This window comes from Mytilus galloprovincialis, chromosome 2 (assembly GCF_965363235.1).
Source record: "Mytilus galloprovincialis chromosome 2, xbMytGall1.hap1.1, whole genome shotgun sequence".
NCBI lineage: Eukaryota > Metazoa > Mollusca > Bivalvia > Mytilida > Mytilidae > Mytilus > Mytilus galloprovincialis.
Genome location: NC_134839.1, coordinates 83,619,967 through 83,643,501, shown reverse-complemented (window position 1 = coordinate 83,643,501; position 23,535 = coordinate 83,619,967). Strand labels below are relative to the sequence as shown.

General features: G+C 32.7%; 1 protein-coding gene, 1 long non-coding RNA gene and 3 other non-coding genes across 5 annotated transcripts; 4 read left to right on the top strand and 1 right to left on the bottom strand.

Annotated features, from left to right (window-relative positions):
• Positions 1-4,748: 4,748 nt before the first annotated feature.
• LOC143064628 (endoplasmic reticulum chaperone BiP-like) lies at positions 4,749-11,744 on the bottom strand. The gene is made up of 6 exons (XM_076237578.1): positions 11,585-11,744; positions 9,329-9,458; positions 8,492-8,971; positions 7,607-7,997; positions 7,095-7,244; positions 4,749-6,595 (listed from the first exon to the last, which is right to left on the bottom strand). Exons 2-6 carry the CDS (start codon positions 9,454-9,456, stop codon positions 5,753-5,755), a joined length of 1,992 nt encoding a protein of 663 aa, XP_076093693.1. The 5' UTR covers positions 9,457-9,458; positions 11,585-11,744; the 3' UTR covers positions 4,749-5,752.
• Positions 11,745-13,710: 1,966 nt separating this feature from the next.
• On the top strand, positions 13,711-23,467 carry LOC143064629 (uncharacterized). The gene is made up of 4 exons (XR_012975287.1): positions 13,711-13,916; positions 18,406-18,467; positions 21,871-21,939; positions 22,703-23,467. It is a non-coding gene; the product is annotated as an uncharacterized LOC143064629 (long non-coding RNA).
• On the top strand, positions 19,561-19,636 carry LOC143065552 (small nucleolar RNA snR60/Z15/Z230/Z193/J17). The gene has a single exon (XR_012975515.1). It is a non-coding gene; the product is annotated as a small nucleolar RNA snR60/Z15/Z230/Z193/J17 (small nucleolar RNA).
• LOC143065550 (small nucleolar RNA snR60/Z15/Z230/Z193/J17) lies at positions 20,426-20,501 on the top strand. The gene has a single exon (XR_012975513.1). It is a non-coding gene; the product is annotated as a small nucleolar RNA snR60/Z15/Z230/Z193/J17 (small nucleolar RNA).
• LOC143065549 (small nucleolar RNA SNORD47) lies at positions 23,385-23,459 on the top strand. The gene has a single exon (XR_012975512.1). It is a non-coding gene; the product is annotated as a small nucleolar RNA SNORD47 (small nucleolar RNA).
• Positions 23,468-23,535: the final 68 nt, after the last annotated feature.

Below are 23,535 nucleotides of genomic sequence, written 5' to 3'. Positions count from 1 at the left end.
TAGAAAAGATTACATACATAGAATGATTAGATTACTTATAAAGGTGTCCATCCTTTTGTGCGTGAAAATCATATATCAATTGTGTGTTTCGATTTTTAAGACCGTAAACTTTAATTTCAAGTTTAAACATGTTCAACATATTTTCCCATAACTCATATAGAAAACGCATATTTAGAGAGCTTTAATCTCAATATGCTGTTAAAAAATTTCGGAATGCAAAGTAAATTAAAATATTTGTGTTCTATAAGAGTAGGAATTCAAGTGTTTGCTTATTATTTATTTGAATCTGAGACTGATATAAATAATAAGCCGTTGTCCGGTGAACGAACTTGTTTTCCAACGACCCACAAAACTCCTTTTGAACGCTGAAGTTAAATAATCAATTATAATGTAATGCGATTATGATTGTTTTTATTTGACCAAACCGGGTTATGCATTTTGAAATCTATGACGAAACCGGGTTGTATACATTGACGAAACCGGCCAGTTCCATTTTGACATGACCCATTTCTTTCGTTCCATACACAGAGATACAATTATGGAGATGCTCATAATAACTAAATTTGCAATCTCCGTGTCAATATCTATCTTCTCGTACCTTTCTTTCCGTACAATGTGAACAATTTAACGAGAAATTAAACAATTTCGAGGCAAGGTTCACTCAATTCGTCATTTTGACATGCATTTTGACTTATTTCTCCGTTAATATAGAACGGTTGTAGAAAATATTGCATCTCACAATAGAAAATAGTTGTATATGTATATATATTCTTCGATATCATAAAAAAAATAAAAAAATAAGGAGAAACCTACCTTTCTTTTGTCTATTGGTGTTCCGTCATTGTGCCTGATGTTAGATACCATCGAGTCCGAGCAAATTTTGCCGGTGTGGTTTAGACACAGTGAGCACCGTGACACGGGTTATGCTCTTCCTCATATATTTTGTGATGGTATGATACTAAACCCCTAACGGGAGGGATTGTGCCTGATGTTTATATGATGAAGACATAATCTTTCAATCAGTTTAATTGAGTTCTGGAGCTGTCATGTCAGTTAACTGCTAGTAGTCTGTTGTTATTTATGTATTTATGTATTTTTGTCATTTTGTTTATTTTCTTTTGTTGCATCTTCTGACATCGGACTCTAGACTTCTCTTGAACGGACTTTTAATGCACGTATTGTTATGCGTTTGCTTTTCTACATTGGCTAGAGGTATAGGGGTTTGGTTGAGATCTCATAAACATGTTTAACCTCGCCACATTTTTGCGCCTGTCCCAAGTCAGGAGCCTCTGGCCTTTGTTAGTCTTGTATTATTTTTTTACTTTTAGTTTCTTGTGTATAATTTTGAGTTAAGCATGGCGTCCATTATCACTGAACTAGTATATATATTTGTTTAGGGGCCAGCTGAAGAACGCCTCCGGGTGCGAGAATTTTTCGCTGCATTGAAGACCTATTGGTGACCTTCTGTTGTTGTCTGTTCTGTGATCAGGTTGTTGTCTCTTTGACACATTCCCCATTTCCATTCTCAATTTTATTATACTTCATTGTGTTGAGCATAACAATATCCAGATGGAATCTAAACTTGGGGCAAAGCTAATAAAACCCCAAACCAAATATCACCGAATTGACATCATGAACTATGTGATTTCTCTTAACTGAACTTATTATAAACTTAACACTTGCTAACAAATCGAAACAACGTCTATTGGAATCTTACAAGTGACTTATTTTGACATCTTGAAACTTTTCGGTAATATATACACTTCAGCATTTGGTATCTAGAAGATAGATGGTTTACTAAGAAATGACTTGCACTGCAATTCACAGGTTATATAATATAATTAACTGTTTACAATGAAAGTTAAAGGTAAATTGTTATAATGAAAGAAAAAACAAATTACTTTAAATAGCATTACTTCAATATGTAATTTGTGAAAACTAGAGACTCTAAAGAGCCTGTGTCGCTCACCTTGGTCTCTGTGCATATCATAAACGAATAAAAATTTACAAAATTTACGAAAATTGTTAAAAATTGATTATAAAGGGCAATAACTCATTAAGGGGTTAATTGACCATTTTGATCATGTTGACTTATTTGTAGGTCGTACTTTGCTGTACATTATTGCTGTTTACAGTTTATCTCAATAGTAATATTCAAGATAACCAAAAACTGCAAAATGTTTTGAAAATTACCAATTCAGGGGCAGCAACCCAACAACGGGTTGCCTGATTGGTCTGAACATTTCAGGGCAGATAGACAAACAAATTTATCCTCGTCAGATTTGCTTTAAATGCTTTGGTTTGTGAGATTTTAGCCAAAAACTGCATTTTACCCTATGTACTATTGTTAGCCATGTCGGCCATCTTGGTTTCGCAGGCAGGGTAGGACACATTTTTTAAACTAGATACCTAATGATGATTGCAGCCAAGTTTGGTTAAATTTGTCTAAGTTTCAGAGAAGAAGATTTTTGTACAAGATATCAAAATTTACGAAAAATTGACTATAAAGGGCAATAACTCCTTACGGGGTCAACTGACCATTTTGGTCATGTTGATTTTTTTGTAGATCTTACTTTTCTAAACATTATTGCTGTTTACAGTTTATCGCTATCTATAATTAGAGGCTCTTAAGAGCCTGTGTTGCTCACCTTGGTCTATGTGCATATTAAAAAGGACACAGATGGACTCGTGACTAAATTGTGTTTTGGTGATGGTGATGTGTTTGTAGATCTTACTTTACTAAACATTCTTGCTACTTACAATTTTCTCTATCTATAATAAACTTGGCCCAGTAGTTTCAGTGGAAAATGTTAATAAAAATTTACAAATTTTATGAAAATTGTTAAAAATTGACTATAAAGGACAATAACTCCTTAGGAGGTCAATTGACCATTTCAGTCATGTTGACTTATTTGTAAATCTTACTTTGCTGAACATTATTGCGGTTTACAGTTTATCTCTATCTATAATAATATTCAAGATAACCAAAAACAGCAAAATTTCCTTAAAATTACCAATTCAGGGGCAACAACCCAACAACGGGTGGTCCGATTCATCTGAAAATTTCTTCGCAGATAAATCTTGACCTAATAAACAAATTTACCCCATGTCAGATTTGCTCTAAATGCTTTGGTTTTTGAGTTATAATCCAAAAACTGCATTTTACCCCTATGTTCTATTTTTAGCCGTGGTGGCCATCTTGATTTGATGGCCGGGTCACCGGACACATTTTTTAAACTAGATACCCTGAAGATGATTGTGGCTAAGTTTGGATTAATTTGGCCAAGTAGTTTCAGAGGAGAAGATTATTGTAAAAGATATTTAAGATTAACGAAAAATGGTTAAAAATTGACTATAAAGGGCAATAACTCCTAAAGGAACTGACCATTTCAGTCATGTTGACTTATTTGTAGATCTTACTTTGCTGAACATTATTGCTGTTTACAGTTTATCTCTATCTATAATAATATTCAAGGTAATAACCAAAAACAGCAAAATTTCCTTAAAATTACCAATTCAGGGGCAGCAACCCAACAACTGGTTGTCAAATTCATTTGAAAATTTCAAGGCAGGTAGATTTTCACTTGTTAAACAATTTAACCCCCGTGTCAGATTTGCTCTCAATGCTTTGCTTTCATAGTTATAAGCCAAAATCTACATTTTACCCCATTGTTCTATTTTTAGCCATGGTGGCCATCTTTGTTGGTTGGACGGGTCACGCCACACATTTTTAAAACAAGATACCCCAATGATGATTGTGGCCAAGTTTGGTTAAATTTGGCCAAGTAGTTTCAGAGGAAAAGATTTTTGTAAAAGTTAACGACAACGGATGACAGACGCCAAGTGATGAGAAAAGCTCACTTGGCCCTTAGGGCCAGGTGAGCTAAAAATTCAGTCAATGAACCCTGACTGAATGTGGAGGGCCAACCAATCTCCATGGAAACAAGATGTGCCAATGCTATAACAAATGGATATCAAACAATTATGATTGACCTTCCACTAGTTCTCCATGAAGAGATCTAGTCACAAACTAATACTTGCAAAACTAGGCAAGTTTCAAAGGCAATACACCACGACCAAGGGGGCATGTCCAAATAATCTCCATTGAAATACGATGTGCCAATCTATTACAACTTCATACCAAATATGATTGACCTACCACTAGTGGTTCCCCTTAAGCTGACCTAATCACAAACTAATACCTTGTGTATGCTGCTGCTGGAAACAGTGTAAACAAGTCTCACTGTTTGACTGTCAAGGAAAAAACAAGATGTGCTACAATTGCGAATGAGATAGCACTCCACCAAATTAAATAGAAGTTAACAACTATAGGCCATTTTAAGACCTTCAACAAAGAGCAAACCAATAGTCTATGCAATGCCTATTTGCCACTCATTATATATCTATGAAATATGATTTTTTATTTCATGGTTAAATTTCTTCTGCAGGTCTTTTCTTATATCTACACAAACATTGAAACACTGCAACTTGTTTTCTAAATTTTGTATTACTTATTTAAAGTTCCCTACTAGTAAAGTATTAATTGGACTACAAAATGAATAAAAAAAGCTTTTCTAATCCTTCAAGTGTCAAAATGCAGTCTTTATCATACTACATTGTAATTCTTAACGTGCAATAAAAAATTAAGGCCAAACTGAAAATCAGATTCTATTGTATTTTGAATAGCCTATAAATGGACTGAAGAACTGAAGGACCCCACTAGCCCATTCATGTGGCTAAAAAAAAACTTTTTACAAACAATAAACTTTATTCATAACATATCATGTAACTTACATATATATTTACATTCATAAAACCATTTTTACCTCTCTACTTCAAAAGTTTACACACAAATTATTGCACTATCAAACACATTTATACACATTCACTCATCTGCTAGTTGTACTATTCCTAACAAAATGTATAAACATATTGTATATACAAAGTATCTATATCATTCATACCGAGTAACAAAATATGAACTTTATGCATCACTCTCAGACTGGTATTGAGCCAAACTTCCACTCGTAATGAAAATGAGATACACAACACAGTAGTGCCTTGATACATTACATATGATACAAGGTGATTTAGTTGGAAAATCATTCTAAAAACTTCTTTGTATATTCCAAGATATTAAAGCGACAGGATTATTAATCCAAGTAATCTCTCTTTAATCACCTGCTTTCAATCTTATTGGAACACAGATCATATGACCACACTTCACATACAAGGAACTGACAATGATCTACTTCCTGTTTGGTAACCAATTTACACCCTCAAATATTTAGAGCCAGAAATCATCACCAGAACAAAAAGTATCAGCCGTTTTGTCAGATCCTTGTACAGGCACTGGATCTGTATTTTAATCTGATTGATCACCAGCAATCACCTGGTTTCACAGTGATTCACTAACACCAGCAAGGGTGATTTTAGACAGAATACTCTTTGAGTGAACTGCACATGTTGCAGTTCTTTTTGTCTGGTCTGAAAATCATTCAAATTAAATGAAGAAAATTATGCACTAAGCAGCACTATTGTTTTTTTTTGGCCAACTTAAAGGCTATGCTATTTTGTGAAAATCAATGTTCACTTCAAATGTTTAAATAAACCATGTAATTGTTTGGATTGAACATGTAACCTTCACCTTGTAACTTGAGACCAGATTTTGATGGAAAACAAAAAGAACCCTATCACAATAATAGTGTTAATAATAAATAATTAAAATGTATGATCCTAAATTGAGTCACTTTTATAATTCGTCTTTCTCTGATCCTTCTTCATCACCTCCCTCTCCTCCTTCGCCTCCTGGTGGTGGAGCACCTCCAGCCCCTTGGTAAATTTTACTTACAATTGGATTGACAATTTCTTCTAAAGCTTTCTTTTGTTCTTTAAGTTCTTCAGTTGTAGCATCAGGATTACTGTCCAACCATTTAATTTTTTCATCTACAGCTTCTTCAATTGTTTTCTTATCATCATCACTTAATTTTGCTCCCAATTTTTCTTTATCACCTATTTGATTTTTAAGATTGTATGTAAAACTTTCTAGATCATTTTTAGCTTCTACTTTTTCTTTTACTGTCTTATCTTCATCTGCAAATTTTTCAGCATCATTTATCATACGTTCAATGTCATCGGGAGATAATCTGTTATTGTCATTTTGAATTACGATATTATTTTTATTTCCTGTACCTTTGTCTTCAGCACTTACTTTCAGGATACCATTTACGTCAATTTCAAAGGTTACCTCAATTTGTGGTACACCTCTTGGTGCTGGTGGAATGCCAGTCAGGTCGAATTTACCAAGTTGATGGTTGTCTTTGGTCATTGGACGTTCACCTTCTAGGACTTGAATTGTTACTGTTGGTTGATTGTCTGCAGCTGTAGAGAATACCTGAGATTTCTTTGTTGGAATGACAGTGTTTCTTGGGATAAGTTTGGTCATGACTCCACCAACGGTTTCAATACCCATTGTTAATGGATTGACATCCAACAAGAGCAAGTCCCCTGTATCTTCCTCCCCTCCTAGAACTCCAGCCTGGACAGCAGCACCATAAGCAACAGCTTCATCAGGGTTTACACCTCTGTTAGGTTCCTTTAAAAAAAAACAATAAAACAATATTTAAATTTGATGTCCTAACTTCAATTTAAAAAAAATTCTTTTGCAAATGATATAAATCAATGTTTTAATATTGGTTTGAATAAAATGGCGGCAGAGTTAATTTCATCACATGAGTTCCGTGTTTCTTACAGCTGCCATATTCACGTTGTGAAAATTAAAATGTATCAGGCAATTGATTAATCTTATTGACAGTTTATACTTAGTTTTTGACACTTCAGGTAATTTTTCACCTTACCACTCTCTGTAAATGTCCTGTTTGAATGGTTTTACATTTATCATTTTGGGGCACTTTATAGCTTGCTGTTTGGTGTGAGCCAAGGCTCTATGTTGAAGACTGTACTAACCTATAATGGTTAACTTTTACAACTTGTGACTTGGATGGGGCGTTGTCTCATTGGCACTCATGCCACATCTTATTATATCTATTATTTTTGGCTTAAGATAATATTTGATGAAATGGAAATGCACTTACTTTTCCATTAAAATAATCTTTGACAAGCTGTTGGATCTTTGGAATCCTGGTAGAACCACCAACAAGAACGATTTCATCAATTTCTTCTTTCTTCATATCTGCATCTTCCATTACTTTTTGGACTGGCTTCATTGTAGATCTGAACAAGTCCTGTAAAAAACAATATTCCATAAAACATTGGTTGTTTGCAGTTAATACTATTAAAAAAGTTGTCACGAGTAGCATGATTGACATTACATGTATTGTTAACTTTTAACATTGGAATTTTCTAATTTTGTCATTACAATCTTTGTAGTAAAACCTCCACTTTGTATTTATCAAATTATTTTGTTTTCTGAATAATAATATACTGTCAATTAAACACATCAAGAGATTACCAAAAGGCGACATTGAAATTGGTTTATACGACCGAAACGTTTAAACCAATTAAAGACCATGTGAGCTAAGCAGTGAAGTTTCTGCTATGTTCCCCTTTAGCACTCAATACATTGGATGACATATCACATGCTTACCATGTTAAGTTCTTCAAATCTGGCTCTAGTTAAAGTTTCAGAGAAGTCTTCTCCTTCAAACAAGGATTCAATTTCAATTCTGGCTTGATGGGCAGATGACAATGCTCTCTTTGCTTTTTCTACTTCACGTCTAAGTTTCTGGACAGCACGGTTATCTTTTCTGATGTCTTTTCCCTTCTTCTTTTTGTAAAGTTTGATGAAATGTTCCATTACTCTCTGGTCAAAGTCTTCACCTCCCAAGTGAGTGTCACCATTTGTCGAAACAACCTCAAACACACCATTGTCAATGGTCAGCAATGATACATCGAAAGTTCCACCACCAAGGTCAAAAACAAGGATGTTCTTTTCACCTTCCCTTTTGTCAAGACCATATGCAATGGCAGCAGCAGTTCTGAAATAGAGGCACAGCATGTTTACTACAAATATAAACTAATTCATGCTCAATTTCTATCAAAATAGTTGATCTAATTATGTTCCTACATTATTGTCAGATGTTTACTAAATATTTGTAAAGTTCAGACGACTTTTGATAATTCAACAAAAAAAATTAGAAACATATTAAAATGTTTTAAATATATTGCTAATCGTCAACAAATTTAATTATCAAATTATTTAAATCACATCTGTTCCGTCTGTTGACACAAAATTCTTTATATCCAAATACATATAAAACCATTATCATATTCAACTATACTGATATATCAATTGGATAACAGCAGCTTGACTGATTATTGTTTAATGACATTTTTTTGTTGTTGCTATTATACATTTGTTACATGACGTATATATTGGTATGAATACATGGTGTTCAATTTTATTGGTCGATAAAATTCTAGTGATTTTCAACCTAATAAAACAAACAAGATAGAAAAACTGCATACTTACGGCTCGTTAATGATTCTCATGACATTAAGACCTGCAATGACACCAGCATCTTTGGTGGCCTGTCGCTGAGCATCATTAAAGTAAGCAGGAACAGTGACAACAGCATTGGTTACTTTTTTACCAAGGAAGCCTTCTGCAATATCTCTCATCTTTCCCAATACCATAGCCGAGATTTCCTCTGGTGCAAAACTCTTCTGACTATCTCCAACATTGACTTGAATGATTGGTTTGCTGTTTCTGTTAAAAACTTTGAATGGGTAGTGCTTGATGTCAGCTTGGACAGATTTGTCATCCCAATCTCGTCCAATCAAACGTTTAACATCAAAGACTGTATTCTCAGGATTAGTTGTCAGCTGATTCTTAGCTGCATCACCAATCAATCTCTCACCATCCTCTGTGAATGCCACATATGATGGTGTAATTCTGTTACCTTGATCATTGGCAATGATTTCAACTCTTCCATTCTTGAACACACCAACACTGTAATAAAAGATTAACATGATTAATGAAAATCTACTTACATTGTAGTAGGTAAATATACATGTTTATACAATAAGCAAATTGCAATATAATGTTCTAATGTTTTTAAAAGGCAAATAAAATTAGAATTTTTTAATTCAACAAACTATTTAGTCCTGCACTTCAAGATTATTTTTTTTTCAAGAATGAAAAAATCCTACATTGATGATGATTGATGAATAAATGTACATGTACAAACTCCAAAAAAAGAAATTTCCATTTAGAATTCTTATGCAACTTCTGTACTTGTGTTGATTTATTTGAGGTTATAAGTGTTCATCCCTGGAACTTGTAAATATATAATATTGTTTTACATACCATGAGTAAGTTGTTCCCAGATCAATACCAATCACTGTACCAACAGTTTCCTTTTCCTTTTTAGGTTCTTCATCTTTGGCCATAACACAGCTCATACCCAAAAGGGCTATAAATCCTATCAACTTCATTCCTACAAAAGACATTAATGTTCAAAAGCATTGATATATAAATGATATTACGGAAGGGTTCTCGCTAAGGATTTCTGAAGGCGCTTCCATGGAGAAGAATATTTTATTGCAATACAAATTTTTATTTTAGTCTCCGACCTAATAGCTAGAGCTATGATATGACATTAAATTTAGATTACTTCTAAACTTTTGCTGTAAAATAATGATATGTGTGTTTAGTTCACACAAAATAAATTCATCTTGATGCATATTTGGACTCAACAGTTTTTAAAATGGTTAATCCAGACAGATTTTGAAGAGTCCATGGACTCGCCCTTAGTGAGGACTCTAATAATTTATTAAAAGTTAAGAGCACTTCAAAGTCCCTCGTCAATTAAGGCTGTAAAATTTTCTTGAGAAAAAAGTTGTGTGCCCTGAATTTTCCAATTAATAGGGGGAGTACATGTATTTTACTGTAAGCTTGGGGGATTTATAAAACTGTTTTGTATCACAATATAAATGTTTGCAACATTTGTTTTAACGTATAAATAACAGCTTAAATAATGATCTTTAAAGTCACAAAGAGTGGGGTTTAACTTCCTCTATTGGGCATACAAGGATGTGCTAAAAAATATGGGGTAATAATTAAGCGAAATGTTAGGCCAAATAAAAAAATATTGATGTTTGCTATTAACCCACCCTCCCTATTTTTCAAGTTCAATAGCCTACCCTCAAGTTTTTTTGGTCAGTTTTCAATAAGCACTGTTAAAATCAGAATGTCCCTCCCATACTCAATGTAAAAAATCCTACCTACCCTATTTTATTCTAAGATATAATAGGAAACTCACATATTTTTTTTTGCCTAGTGTAAAAATGACCCTCCTTTTTAATGTCTAATTTATTAATGACATCCTTTATTCCGATGCATTTAGTTTCTGTATATTGATTTGGAATATGATCCAGTGGCGGATCCAGGGGGGGGGGGGGGGGGGGGTTCCGGGGGTGCGCACCCCCCCTTTATTTTTGCCGATCAATGCATTTGTATCGGGACATATGTTTTGCACCCCCCCTGCAACCCCCCTTTGCCCTGGGTTAGCACCCCCCCTTTCGAAAATTCCTGCATCCGCCCCTGTGATCTGCATATCATATATACATATGCTGTCAAGAAATGTATGTACTTATATGTCTTACATTAATGCCAGCAAAGGTTTAAATAAGTGATGATATAGATTTAGTGCTTTAGTATTAAGTATGGGACATAATATTTTAAATATTTTATACAAGAAAAGGTCATTCTTTAATATTTAAGCCCTAATAAAAAAAACCAATATCAAAGTTATTGAATTGTTAGCTACAACATTCCAGCTTCCAATTTTTTCACATTTCATCTGGACTGGCGAGTTGCAAATATTTCAGGCGCGGATCCAGAGGGGGGGTTCCGGGGGTTGGAACTCCCCCTTTTTTTTTGGCCGATCAATGCATTTGAATGGGAGCATATAGCTGGAACCCCCCCTTTTTAAAATGGCTGGATCCGCCCCTGTATTTGTATACTCAACATTATAATAGCAATACTAGTATGACAGACATTTTTAATTTTGAGTACACCCTGTTAATTTGGCTTATGTCCATGACATACACCCCATTATAACGAACTCAGAATATAATAAACTTTGGAGGAAAATACAAGCATGAAGTGTTATATGAAAGCATTAATAGTAATAGCCTTTCAAGAAGTCTAAGTTGTAAGGTGCTGCTTTTACTTTACTTCAAATTGTTGGTTTTTGTATAATAGTACTTTGAGTATGTTCTTAAATACAGTTGGTAAATGCCAGCTTGTACTGTGCACAGTGCTTTTTGACTTTGTGTTTTACTGTTCATCTATAATTTGTACTTTTTAAAGTCTTGTATTTTTCGTTTTGGAAATTGTGTCTACTCTATATGAAGATATTAAACTAAAAGCCACAATATTGGTGGATTAACATTTCTGTTAACTTTGTTACATGTTTATCCTCAAATCAAGAATTAATAACACTAATCCAGCTGTCAAAAAAGACTGTCACGTTGTTTCTGTAGGTGCAAATTTTACACCGGCCGGTGTCCCAAAAAAACTAAGCAATTTAATATAGATTGTGTGTGTAACTTTACTTACTGCGTGTCTCTATTATAAGAAGGCTTATTGGTTAATCAAATTCTTCAAAGAGATTATTTCTCTTTTCTAACTAGTCGCTTCTTCAATTTCCAGTCTTTCAGATATGTCGTTTGTGCACGATTGTGTCGTCTTTTTTCCCTTACTACGATTCGTGTCGAAAGCTGATTGGTTAATTATTTACATCCGTAGATATATGATTGGTCAACGTGTGGGTTTCTCTTCATTCAAGTCAAGGACACGTACTCCGTAGAATTTCTACGTCATTCGCGACTTTTCCCGATGACCAATGACTCTTTTAATACAATTTATAATTATAACTATTAATTTTTAAAGAAAGACGGACATTCAAATATAACATTTTATTTTAAGATTTAAAACAATTAAATCGAACTTAAGTATAACCGTAAAATATAACCGAACATATCGGGGTTCAATTAAGGGATATTTTTTTTATAAGGAATTAAAAAAAATGTTCCGGAAGAACTTAAAAACATTTAGTTCTTATTTCAACGACTACAGGTGATACATAATGAACAACAGTTTTGATTTCTTTCGTTCCAATCATCGTTTGATTTTCAAAAGTCTTAATGATAAAATAATCCTTATACCCCTCTATCATCCGTGTCGGTAAGAAACAAGTATTTGAAATATTGTCCATTGTTTTGTGATGTTTTTAATTTATTGAAAGACAAATGAATGTTGCGAATCTTTTTATGCTGTTTTTAATTGTTTGTTTGTTTTGTATGCATTTTTCCTTCTTGCGGAAGTAGACGATACATCTTGCCATTTCCGGTTTGATACCACGTGAGGAATCAGTTTGGGCCACGAGGTTGGACAGAAGACGTCCTTGCCTTACTGCGGAGGGGTGATGAGCACAGGGGTGGTGAGCACATGTTCGGTACTCTGTGATGTGTTTTTAATAAGGTATGATTTTTGTGGATTACTTGTCTTTCTTATACAGTGCGAATTAAATTAAATTAGACAAGTAGTATTACTTGGTTCAAATGTTTAAACCTTTTTTTTCATAATTTAACTATTTGCAAATTTTCATTAATTCATAAATTGATCGAAATATTTATTTTATCATTGGTATGATTGGACTGAAACATAGAACTGCACTTTTAAAGTATGGGGTTATTATACTCATATTATAATGTAATATTTCCCGTCTTTGCTCGTCTCCATGCACTTCCTGTTGCCAATAAGGCTGCTGACAATCAACTGATGTACGGTTTTAAATCCAAGCAATCCGTAGTCAACGTTGACTTGAAATAATATTTTACCACGTCTTATGGACAAATGGGAAGAAGCTTGTTGATTGCATGCATAGGTAGTTCGACCATTTAACCCCCCCCCCCCCCCCAAAAAAAAATATTATGGGATGGGTGGAGGATTCCCCCACAATATAATTAATCCACAAATTGATGGATATTGTGATTAAGCAGATGACCAAAAAATGTACTGAATCCAGATTTTACCCAGAGGATATACAAATTAAATGTAGATTGTAGTGTTGAAAAACTCGAATTTATAAAAATGTTTACTGTTAATGTAAAAATGCATCTATTTACATGATTTAAAAGCAATGTCTGTATCCAAATACAGATTAATGTATAGGTATGGCAAACCAATGGGAGATAACTCCAACTTACCCTAAATAATTGTTCCCAGATGTGTGTAAAAATAAAATCTTTGGTGTCCTCCGATTACGGCCTTCTATTAACTTGTTAAGTCTCAGAAGAAAGACGGACATTCAAATATAACATTTTATTTTAAGATTTAAAACAATTAAATCGAACTTAAGTATAACCGTAAAATATAACCGAACATATCGGGGTTCAATTAAGGGATATTTTTTTTATAAGGAATTAAAAAAAATGTTCCGGAAGAACTTAAAAACATTTAGTTCTTATTTCAACGACTACAGGTGATACATAATGAACAACAGTTTTGATTTCTTTCGTTCCAATCATCGTTTGATTTTCAAAAGTCTTAATGATAAAATAATCCTTATACCCCTCTATCATCCGTGTCGGTAAGAAACAAGTATTTGAAATATTGTCCATTGTTTTGTGATGTTTTTAATTTATTGAAAGACAAATGAATGTTGCGAATCTTTTTATGCTGTTTTTAATTGTTTGTTTGTTTTGTATGCATTTTTCCTTCTTGCGGAAGTAGACGATACATCTTGCCATTTCCGGTTTGATACCACGTGAGGAATCAGTTTGGGCCACGAGGTTGGACAGAAGACGTCCTTGCCTTACTGCGGAGGGGTGATGAGCACAGGGGTGGTGAGCACATGTTCGGTACTCTGTGATGTGTTTTTAATAAGGTATGATTTTTGTGGATTACTTGTCTTTCTTATACAGTGCGAATTAAATTAAATTAGACAAGTAGTATTACTTGGTTCAAATGTTTAAACCTTTTTTTTCATAATTTAACTATTTGCAAATTTTCATTAATTCATAAATTGATCGAAATATTTATTTTATCATTGGTATGATTGGACTGAAACATAGAACTGCACTTTTAAAGTATGGGGTTATTATACTCATATTATAATGTAATATTTCCCGTCTTTGCTCGTCTCCATGCACTTCCTGTTGCCAATAAGGCTGCTGACAATCAACTGATGTACGGTTTTAAATCCAAGCAATCCGTAGTCAACGTTGACTTGAAATAATATTTTACCACGTCTTATGGACAAATGGGAAGAAGCTTGTTGATTGCATGCATAGGTAGTTCGACCATTTAACCCCCCCCCCCCCCCCAAAAAAAAATATTATGGGATGGGTGGAGGATTCCCCCACAATATAATTAATCCACAAATTGATGGATATTGTGATTAAGCAGATGACCAAAAAATGTACTGAATCCAGATTTTACCCAGAGGATATACAAATTAAATGTAGATTGTAGTGTTGAAAAACTCGAATTTATAAAAATGTTTACTGTTAATGTAAAAATGCATCTATTTACATGATTTAAAAGCAATGTCTGTATCCAAATACAGATTAATGTATAGGTATGGCAAACCAATGGGAGATAACTCCAACTTACCCTAAATAATTGTTCCCAGATGTGTGTAAAAATAAAATCTTTGGGTGTCCTCCGATTACGGCCTTCTATTAACTTGTTAAGTCTCAGAAGGTTCTGATTGCTTTTGATAGATATTATATGAATATACATGATTTTGTATATTATAATTTTCGGGAATAAGATGAAATATTTGAGGTACAAACAAGGGTTTGAAAGTTACATTCGTTTCAAAAAAATACAAGGGCACTTTATACAGCCATAAAATATATTTTTTTATTAAGTTAAATATATTAATTAAATAATTAGGTCCAATAAATAAATCTAGATAGCTGTGTTCATATCAAAATTAATTTTTATAAATAACCCTCCTGTTTGTGTATACAGAGTTATTTCCCTTGCATGGACAACTTTTGGTTTAGTTTTGATTGGAAATCAGCGGTGATAGTTTTTTTTTGCATTATACAGCCAGTTTATTGCGATTTAAAGATAGTTCAACCACTTGTCATTGCACACGAGATAGTAAAGATACTGAATAATGTGGTTTAACAACAATCAATATATGTATTTTCAACATGTTCAACTAAAAACATACATGGGAATCCATGCAGTAGCGGCAGTTAACTTCGAATGCTATTCACATTCAATGCATTTTGAACTTCAGTCCTGAATGAGATTGGTTTACATATTTCACTGTATAACTATTGTACATGTAACTGGTATACAGATATGAATTTACTTTACTTTTATACATACAAGTATTTACAGTGATCTGACATAATTATTTTGTTTAAAATTTCTCAAATAAAAATAACATTATATTATTTTTATTGTTTTTCAGTGCAACAGGTATTTTAGTCCTGTAGAATAATTGTTAAAAGCTTGTTGTTTATTTTTATTTATAAGCATTTACTATACATGCTATATATAAGAATAAGAATATTTCATTAAATAGAATGTTAATGAAAAGGGAACATTCTAAAACTATCATGACTATACAAAGAAAGATGACATATTTCAAAACAATTCTTGTCTCATGGTACAACTGATTTTTATAGTTCGTTCTTATGTTGTACTGTGACTGGTCAGGGGAAGGATTGGGCGCCCGCTAACATGTTTAACCCCACCACATTCTGTATGTATGTGCCTGTCCAAAGTCAGGAGCCTGTAATTCAGTGGTTGTCGTTTGTTGATGTGTTAAATATTTGTTTTTTGTTCATTTTTTGTACATAAATTAGGCCGTTAGTTTTCTCATTTGAATTGTTTTACATTTGTCATTTCAGGGCCTTTTAAAGGTGACTATGCGGTATGGGCTTTGCTCATTGTTGAAGGCTGTACGGTGACCTATAGTTATTAATTTCTGTTTCATTTGGTCTCTAGTGGAGAGTTGTCTCATTGGCAATCATACCACATCTTTTTTTTTATACACACACACAATTAAACATATACATTTGTATATAAAGAGTAATATTCATATTTATATTTTGTTTCTTTACATTCAAATGTTTATAAAGTTTTACTTTACATTTTCAATATACCAACTGATGCTCTGAAAAAAGGAATATATAAATTAAGGTACCGTCATGTTATGTGACTTTGGATGATAGAATTTCATGAGAGTGGTTGACATTTTTATGCTTTATGCTTCTATTTTGACCAAAAAACTTAATATGGAGGATTGAAATTGACTAACAAGATGTAAAAGAAGCAATATAAACAAAACTATAACCCAAATGATTAAAAAAATATATTTTATTATTTTTTAAAGAGAGGAAACAGTTTTTCCAGAATAGTAAAAAATTTCCATTTTGAAAATTTGCTATTTCTTCGTTGTTATGATGTGTATTGATAAAAGTGAAACTGTTTTGAAAATGTCTTCACAATGCCTTTAAAATGAGGTAAAGTTTTTCTTAGATCAGTTGATTTAAAAAAAATCACTTTCCGTACCTATAATGTAATGTGTGCATGCTAGGTTTAAACATTCAAGTGTAAACTGCTTAAATTATTTTTTAATCTCTTGGGCAATGTTGATTATTTTCTTTTTTTTTACTTCAATAGTTATAAATTCTTTCAGGAGGGGAACTTTTTAAACACATGATATATGCATTCAAAAGAATATCAGTCTATTAAATAATGCTGCTTTCTATCAAATTTAAAGTAAAAGGGTTTTTGCTAGAACAATGTTTGGTCGTGGAAGGGATCTGTAAATAAGAGAAATTCACACCTGCTGTCATGATTTTAGTAGTGTCACAATGATGATTACATGTATTGGGTATTCTGACTTTGTTGATGAACAAATACAGTATTAGCTCTAACTGAATGGACACGAAATAGTTTCATGACATCAGAGAAGTATGGAGACTCGAGCGAGGGTTCCAAAGTAGTCTTTGATGTGAGTTGATATGAAAACAAAGTCAAAAGCATTGAATTAATATCTGAAGTCGGAAATTTAATCGCATTACATGTATGTTAATCTGTGTTCTCCAGATATTTCATTTAGCATCCTGGTAAACGGAAACATTTTAAATACCATCTATTAATTATTCTACAAGAAATATACATGTAGCATTACATTACCATGATGCTAAAAGGACCTGAGGAGAAAACTGTTTAATCATTGACACTAGACTTGAATGTTAATTATCATGAAATATGTATTAAAGGCTTGTTTTAATTCCTGCCTTCAATTGGAAAAATTGTTGAATATGTCTGAATGCATAGCATATGCATGTACTTTTAAAATTAGAAATGAGCAGTATTTTTTTCCAAATCAATTTTATAATTAGAAGTTGACGATTCCCTAATCCATTTGCAAACATGTCACTAATGATGTTTTCAATAGATCCTTCTTATATATCAGTGAGTGGGGCTTACTCACCTCATCTTAGCTCACTGTTGTATCTGATGCCACATGTTAGTCTGAAGTGACATTCTTCAAATTCATGTTTATCTCTTCTTTTTTTTTAAGTCATATTTACTTGTGATGGTTTCCAATATTTGTATTTACAAAATATGTGATTCAGGCCAAAGAACTACATGTAGCACTCAAAAGTCCAGACTGATTCCCTAGTAGAAACCACCAAAAAAATGTGTTGAATAAAATGATTTGCCTATTTATTCAAATTTAGCTAGTTGTGGGTCTCCAGGGCATGTATTCTTTCAATAAAAATTAACTTCCCCATATACCTGATTACATGCATATTTAATAACATCTTAATAAATGGCTTTAAAAGATAGTACATTTTGAATACAAATGTATAATTTATGCACTGCACAGTATTGACATTGGGATGAAACTATCGAGCATTGGGCTATGAAATTTGATTTAATGATTCCACTGCTTGTTCTGAATGTTTGATCAATATTCAAGGTTATTTCCCCCAAGCTTAACATTTTGAACATAAACTATGTACATGTACATGTACTCTGTTTCATCAACTTTCAGGACATATTTATAAGGACAATTACTTTGATTCAAACAATGGGGAGTAAATTTAATGGTCACAGCAAGGGTAGCAATAGTCCCAGAGTAGCTGCTGTCAGGTAATCTATCAGTGAAAGGATTAAACAAAGTAAAAAAATTTGAAGAGATTTTGTTGATATTTTTTGGGTGAACAGTTTTGATGACATTGGGATGAAACTTTCGAGCATTGGGCTATGAAATTGATGATTCCACTGCTTGTTCTGAATGTCATATTAAACTATATACCCTATTTTGACCATTTGTTTTCTACAATGCATCTACAATACTACATTGTACATCAATATCTTTTTCTTTTTTGCAGAAAAATCAATCGTACAAGAAGATGCTATGCCAGTTAAAACAGAAGTGGATTCACTGAATATGGTATGTACTAAATTCTACAAAGTACTCTTTTGCATCCCATGTGAATATATGCAACAGAAGATTTTGCTATCTTTTCTTGACTCCTGCTGGAATGATGATTTCAAATTCAGATAGGGACATATGATCATAAATGATTACAATCTGAATTCTGACAGCAGAATGAATTTCATGGCAAAGTCTGCACTACTCTGATAAATTACACTCTGATTTTATTTAAAACTGAAATACATGTAGAAAAAAAAAGTTCTCTTTGTTTCAATTTGTAAGGGGTCATTTCAGTTAACAGGTCACTGACTATGTAGGCTTGTTCATAAATGTATTAAACAATATTGAAGGTAGGAATGATGTTTTGACTAGTAACTCTTAACATCTGAGATGTCATTGACCAAAAATTGTCCAGATTTAATTGCAATAGAAATCTTTTAATTGATTATTCAAGCGAAAGGATTTGATTTGAACAATAAATTACTGGTCATTCACATGCTTGTACCAGGTATTAAACAGTTGGGTCTTAAATCTCATTTCATTGTATGGCTGGAGTTGATTGCACAAAAAAATGGAATTGTTAATAACTTGCTATCAATGTTAGTCTTGAGTATTGTATTTTTGTGAAATCACCTCCTGGGCTCTAAAAGAAGCTAATCCAAAAATTTAATACACATATATAAATTGCAGAACATAGAAACTGTTGACAATTTAAATAAAGTTGGTGCCTAGATCTGCAACGGTAATGTTTGCCGATTAAACTTGACTTTATCTCGATTCATTGTTGATGATGAATGCAGAGGCTGATTTCTATGATCGATAGCAAATGCCCCCGTCTGAGACAATGCAGTATAAAAAGTTTTAAAGATGTTAATTTCTCAGGTAAAGTGTCAACAAGGATGCGGCAATGCATTGCATGGGATAGACTGTTTCAACCTGCCTCTTGAAACCCAAGAATCTTCCAAATGTTAGGGTACCACTTGTGTGTTCTCAACCATCGTCTTGAATATGCATGAAATATTTGCCACTAGACCTTTAAAGACTAATCCATAATTTTGTGAAAACAAGATTGGATAAATAACCCGAGATTTAATAGTGTTTGTGACATGTGCTGTAAATGATGATTTCATAGTTCAACTGATTTTCAGTGAAAGACAAATTTTCGCCCCTAACTGATACAGCACTGAAATGCAATTTGTCACATTCAGAAATACTATTTTGTCGGCTTCTATACAGAGGAAATTGATTTAGGAAGTTGGGACGGGTAACAAATTGTATTCTTGTCAATATTGTCCTGAATATGCATGAAATTACTGCCATTGGAAATTTTAATGTTCAAAGAAGTACAAATATACTTTTCTGCAGGTGTGTATTCAGACTTTTGTAAAACCACAGAATTCTCAATCCACTTAAAATAAAGTAATGCACAGGATCCCTATTTGGCATCTGTCCTCAATTTTTTTTTTAATTTCCCTCTGAATTTTATTTTGCCAACACATTGTTCCTATTTCAATATCAAGCTACATTTTAAATATGGAACTTTTGGTGCTCATGTAAAGTAAGGTCTTTTGGTAAACCAAAATCTTTTTTTGAAGTCGATATCATGTATAGTGAAACTTTCGTCTATAATCCAGTCTTGAAAAGGACTAGTGAAAATAGCTGTTAGTGATGAATGCAGGAGCTGATGTTCTGTGATCGATAGCAAATGCCCCCGTCTGAGACGGCTATTAATTCATTTGTCCATTGATGGATCATCAAAAACCTATATAAAAAAATAATTCCAAGAACACCTGTTGGCATGCATGTGCATTCATCAGACCTAAGGATAAAACTTTGCAAATATTGTACATGAGTCGTCTATTTTTGCTCACACATGGCTTTTAATGTTTAGGAAGGTTGAACATGAGGGGATTTTCCATTTTCTTTCAAAAATTTATTAAAAGTGAATTCCATCTGGAAACTACATGTATACTGTGCTGTAAATGATGATTTCATAGTTCAACTGATTTTCAGTGAAAGACAAATTTTCGCCCCTAACTGATACAGCAAAGTTTTTTTTTAATTATCAGACATTCTTAAACTTTAAGCTTCCTTATGTTAATTTGATTCAATGTCTGTTTTGTTGGAATTTGACAAAATATTTAACAGCTCTGGCAAGTCTTGCTTTTACTTACTGTGGATTCATTTATTTTTCGTGGGTATCAATTTTTCGTTGATTGCTGAAGACTCATATTCGTGGATATTTGGTTTCGTGGTTTTGCCAATCTCTGTATAGAAAGCCTATTGAAAATATGTTATTTGTTGAACATTTGAATTTGTGGTTCACCTGTGTCCACGAAAGCCAAGAAAATTGGTATCCAACGAATAATAATGAATCCACAGTAGTTTTAGGCTGTGAAATAGTTTGTAAAAATTCTTTGGATGTCTGTGACAAATGCTCTTGATCAGCAAAGAAGCTTTATTTTAGCAACAGTGAACCCCATACAATTATAAGAATTATTTTAAAATTTTATCTTTCATGTTTTTAATGTCGTCTGTAAATGTGGGGATGAGAAACTTGGGGAAAGTAACTAAATTTGTTGTAAAGAAATGTAATGATTTGTGTGCATTTAATGAAACAGTCTTCATGCCGAGTGGCAGCCCAGGCTGGTAAAATTGCTCTCAGGCCTGTAAAATTCAGACCTACAGGCCAACAGAATCTTAACTAAAAATTTTCAAAAATTGAGCTGGGGGCCTGTAGATTTAGCAGTTCAGCGTGAAGACTGATGAAATGTGTCTTGTTTGACTTTTTTTTTTACAGAATTAGTAAAATGATGAAATCATGCGTGTCATTTGACCCTGAGGAAATTCTCAGTGACTTTCTGATCACAACGTTCTGTTGTGGTCAGATAAGGATCTGGGTCAATCGCTAAAGGGAGATGATTCTGACTTGATCTGATTACTACTCATAATTATTGTGTACAGGTCTGATCTTTTTTTTTTCATTATTCAGTTATGGCCCTTTTCAGGTTCTAATATTATTATATGTGAATATTTAATGAACAACTGCTATGTCGTGTGTGGCAACCAGAAAGTAAATACATATTCAAACATGTTTCGTGATGTTGGGAGTGAATTCATGTGGAAAAAAAAAATATAAAGGAGGCTTATATAAACAGTACAGAAATTAAAAAAATTGTTATAATACAATAAGAATTGGATTGGGATATATGATGATTAACTTAAAGTGAAATGGGAATCTCTCTTAATTATCCATGTAGATTCACTTTTCTGATATCCTGTTCCGACTCCTCAGCTTGCTATTTTGTATGAATTGAGAATTCATGGTAAAATGTCGTTGATGAATGAGCTAAAATTACAAAAGGAACTTAAAATAAGATCGAAATGATTTATTTAAATAATTGTTTGCATATTTTAGAAAGAAGATTTGACATGCATTAATTGACAACAGAAATTCAAAATAAGGAAGAGCCTGTACATTTAGTTGGTAAGTCGAGTTCTTTAATTTTCATATTTTTCTAATTTCAAAAGCCAATATAGGCTTTTGCCTCCTAGGCAAACCTTTACATATAAAGATGTGGGTATTCTTGTAAATGTGACCACTATCCATGAACAACAATTTTGTTTACTTTTCTTTGTTAAAAGTAATATATTTCTTTCAATGTCCAATATAAAAGATTCTAAAGGTAATTCCTAGGCAAACCTTTACATATAAAGATGTGGGTATTCTTGTAAATGTGACCACTATCCATGAACAACAATTTTGTTTACTTTTCTTTGTTAAAAGTAATATATTTCTTTCAATGTCCAATATAAAAGATGCTAAAGGTAATTTGCATTGTCGACTATTGTTTTTTGGAAGGTAAAAAGTATCAATAAATTGTTCAAACAAAAATTTCTATAATTTCTTTTATTGACCAAGTGTTTTCAACATTAAATTTTCTTATTTTATGTTATGCTCAACCAATGACAGCTAATGCTGGGTATTAAGTACTATAAATATATATTCTACAGAGAATAAATGATGATTACATTCTGCCAAATGAATGATATGATTATAACCCAAGCCCGTATATTTAATCTGATATTCTCTTTGATTGTATATATTCTAAAGTTTTATTACTTCCCATCCAATTGAAATGTTTAGGACAAAGTCATTTTAATTAATATAGCACCTGTTAAAATGCATCTCTTGTAAAGGTAGTTCAGTTGTTATGTCTAAATTGGTAGATATTGGATTTTATTTTTAGGAGGAAGAAAGATGAGAGTAAAGAATTGGTATGTGTTGGCAGAAGATGGTGGTACAACTTTGTATGGTCTTTTTAAATTTAAATTCTTGAAACTCCTGCATTTGCATAATGTTAAACACAGGTGCTTCTTTTCGCAAAATTTTGACTTGTTGATCACAAATTATTCTGAAATGTTTTAATATTTGTGCAATAAGTCTCGAAAATCTGATAACCATTACAATATATTCTACAGAGAACAAATGATGATTAACATTCTGCCAAATGAATAATATGATTATAATCCAAGCCCGTAAATTTTATCTGATGTTCTCTGTTATTGAATAGATTGATATTTGCTTGAAAGATACTTGTAGATTTCTCACTACCATTGACTGCAAATAGAACAAAGATCTATGAAACTTGCTATCTAATCAATAATTGAGAAATTGAAATTCCCTTTTGAAAAGTATTGTTTGTGTGGAGCATTTCCTTAAAAAGTGAAATTTTATTGGATGGATCTTGTTCATTGGTCACGGTTCAGCAATCGCAATAATACAGAAATTTCTGAATTAACATTAATCTTGTTGAAAACTGGATATAGTTCATCTCTTGGAATTTTGAGAGAAAAATGGTCTTAAGTTAACAGTATAAAGGTTAGAAAGTGAAACCAGTCACAGGATCCCATTCTATATATTTGACATAGAACAAATGATGATTAACATTCTGCCAAATGAACTTAAGTGATTATAATCCAAGCCCGTATATTTTATCTGATGTTCTATACAATTATTTTGTTGTGTTGATGCTGAAAAGACTCCAAATCATCTTTATAAATAGACTTAAAATAATCTGGT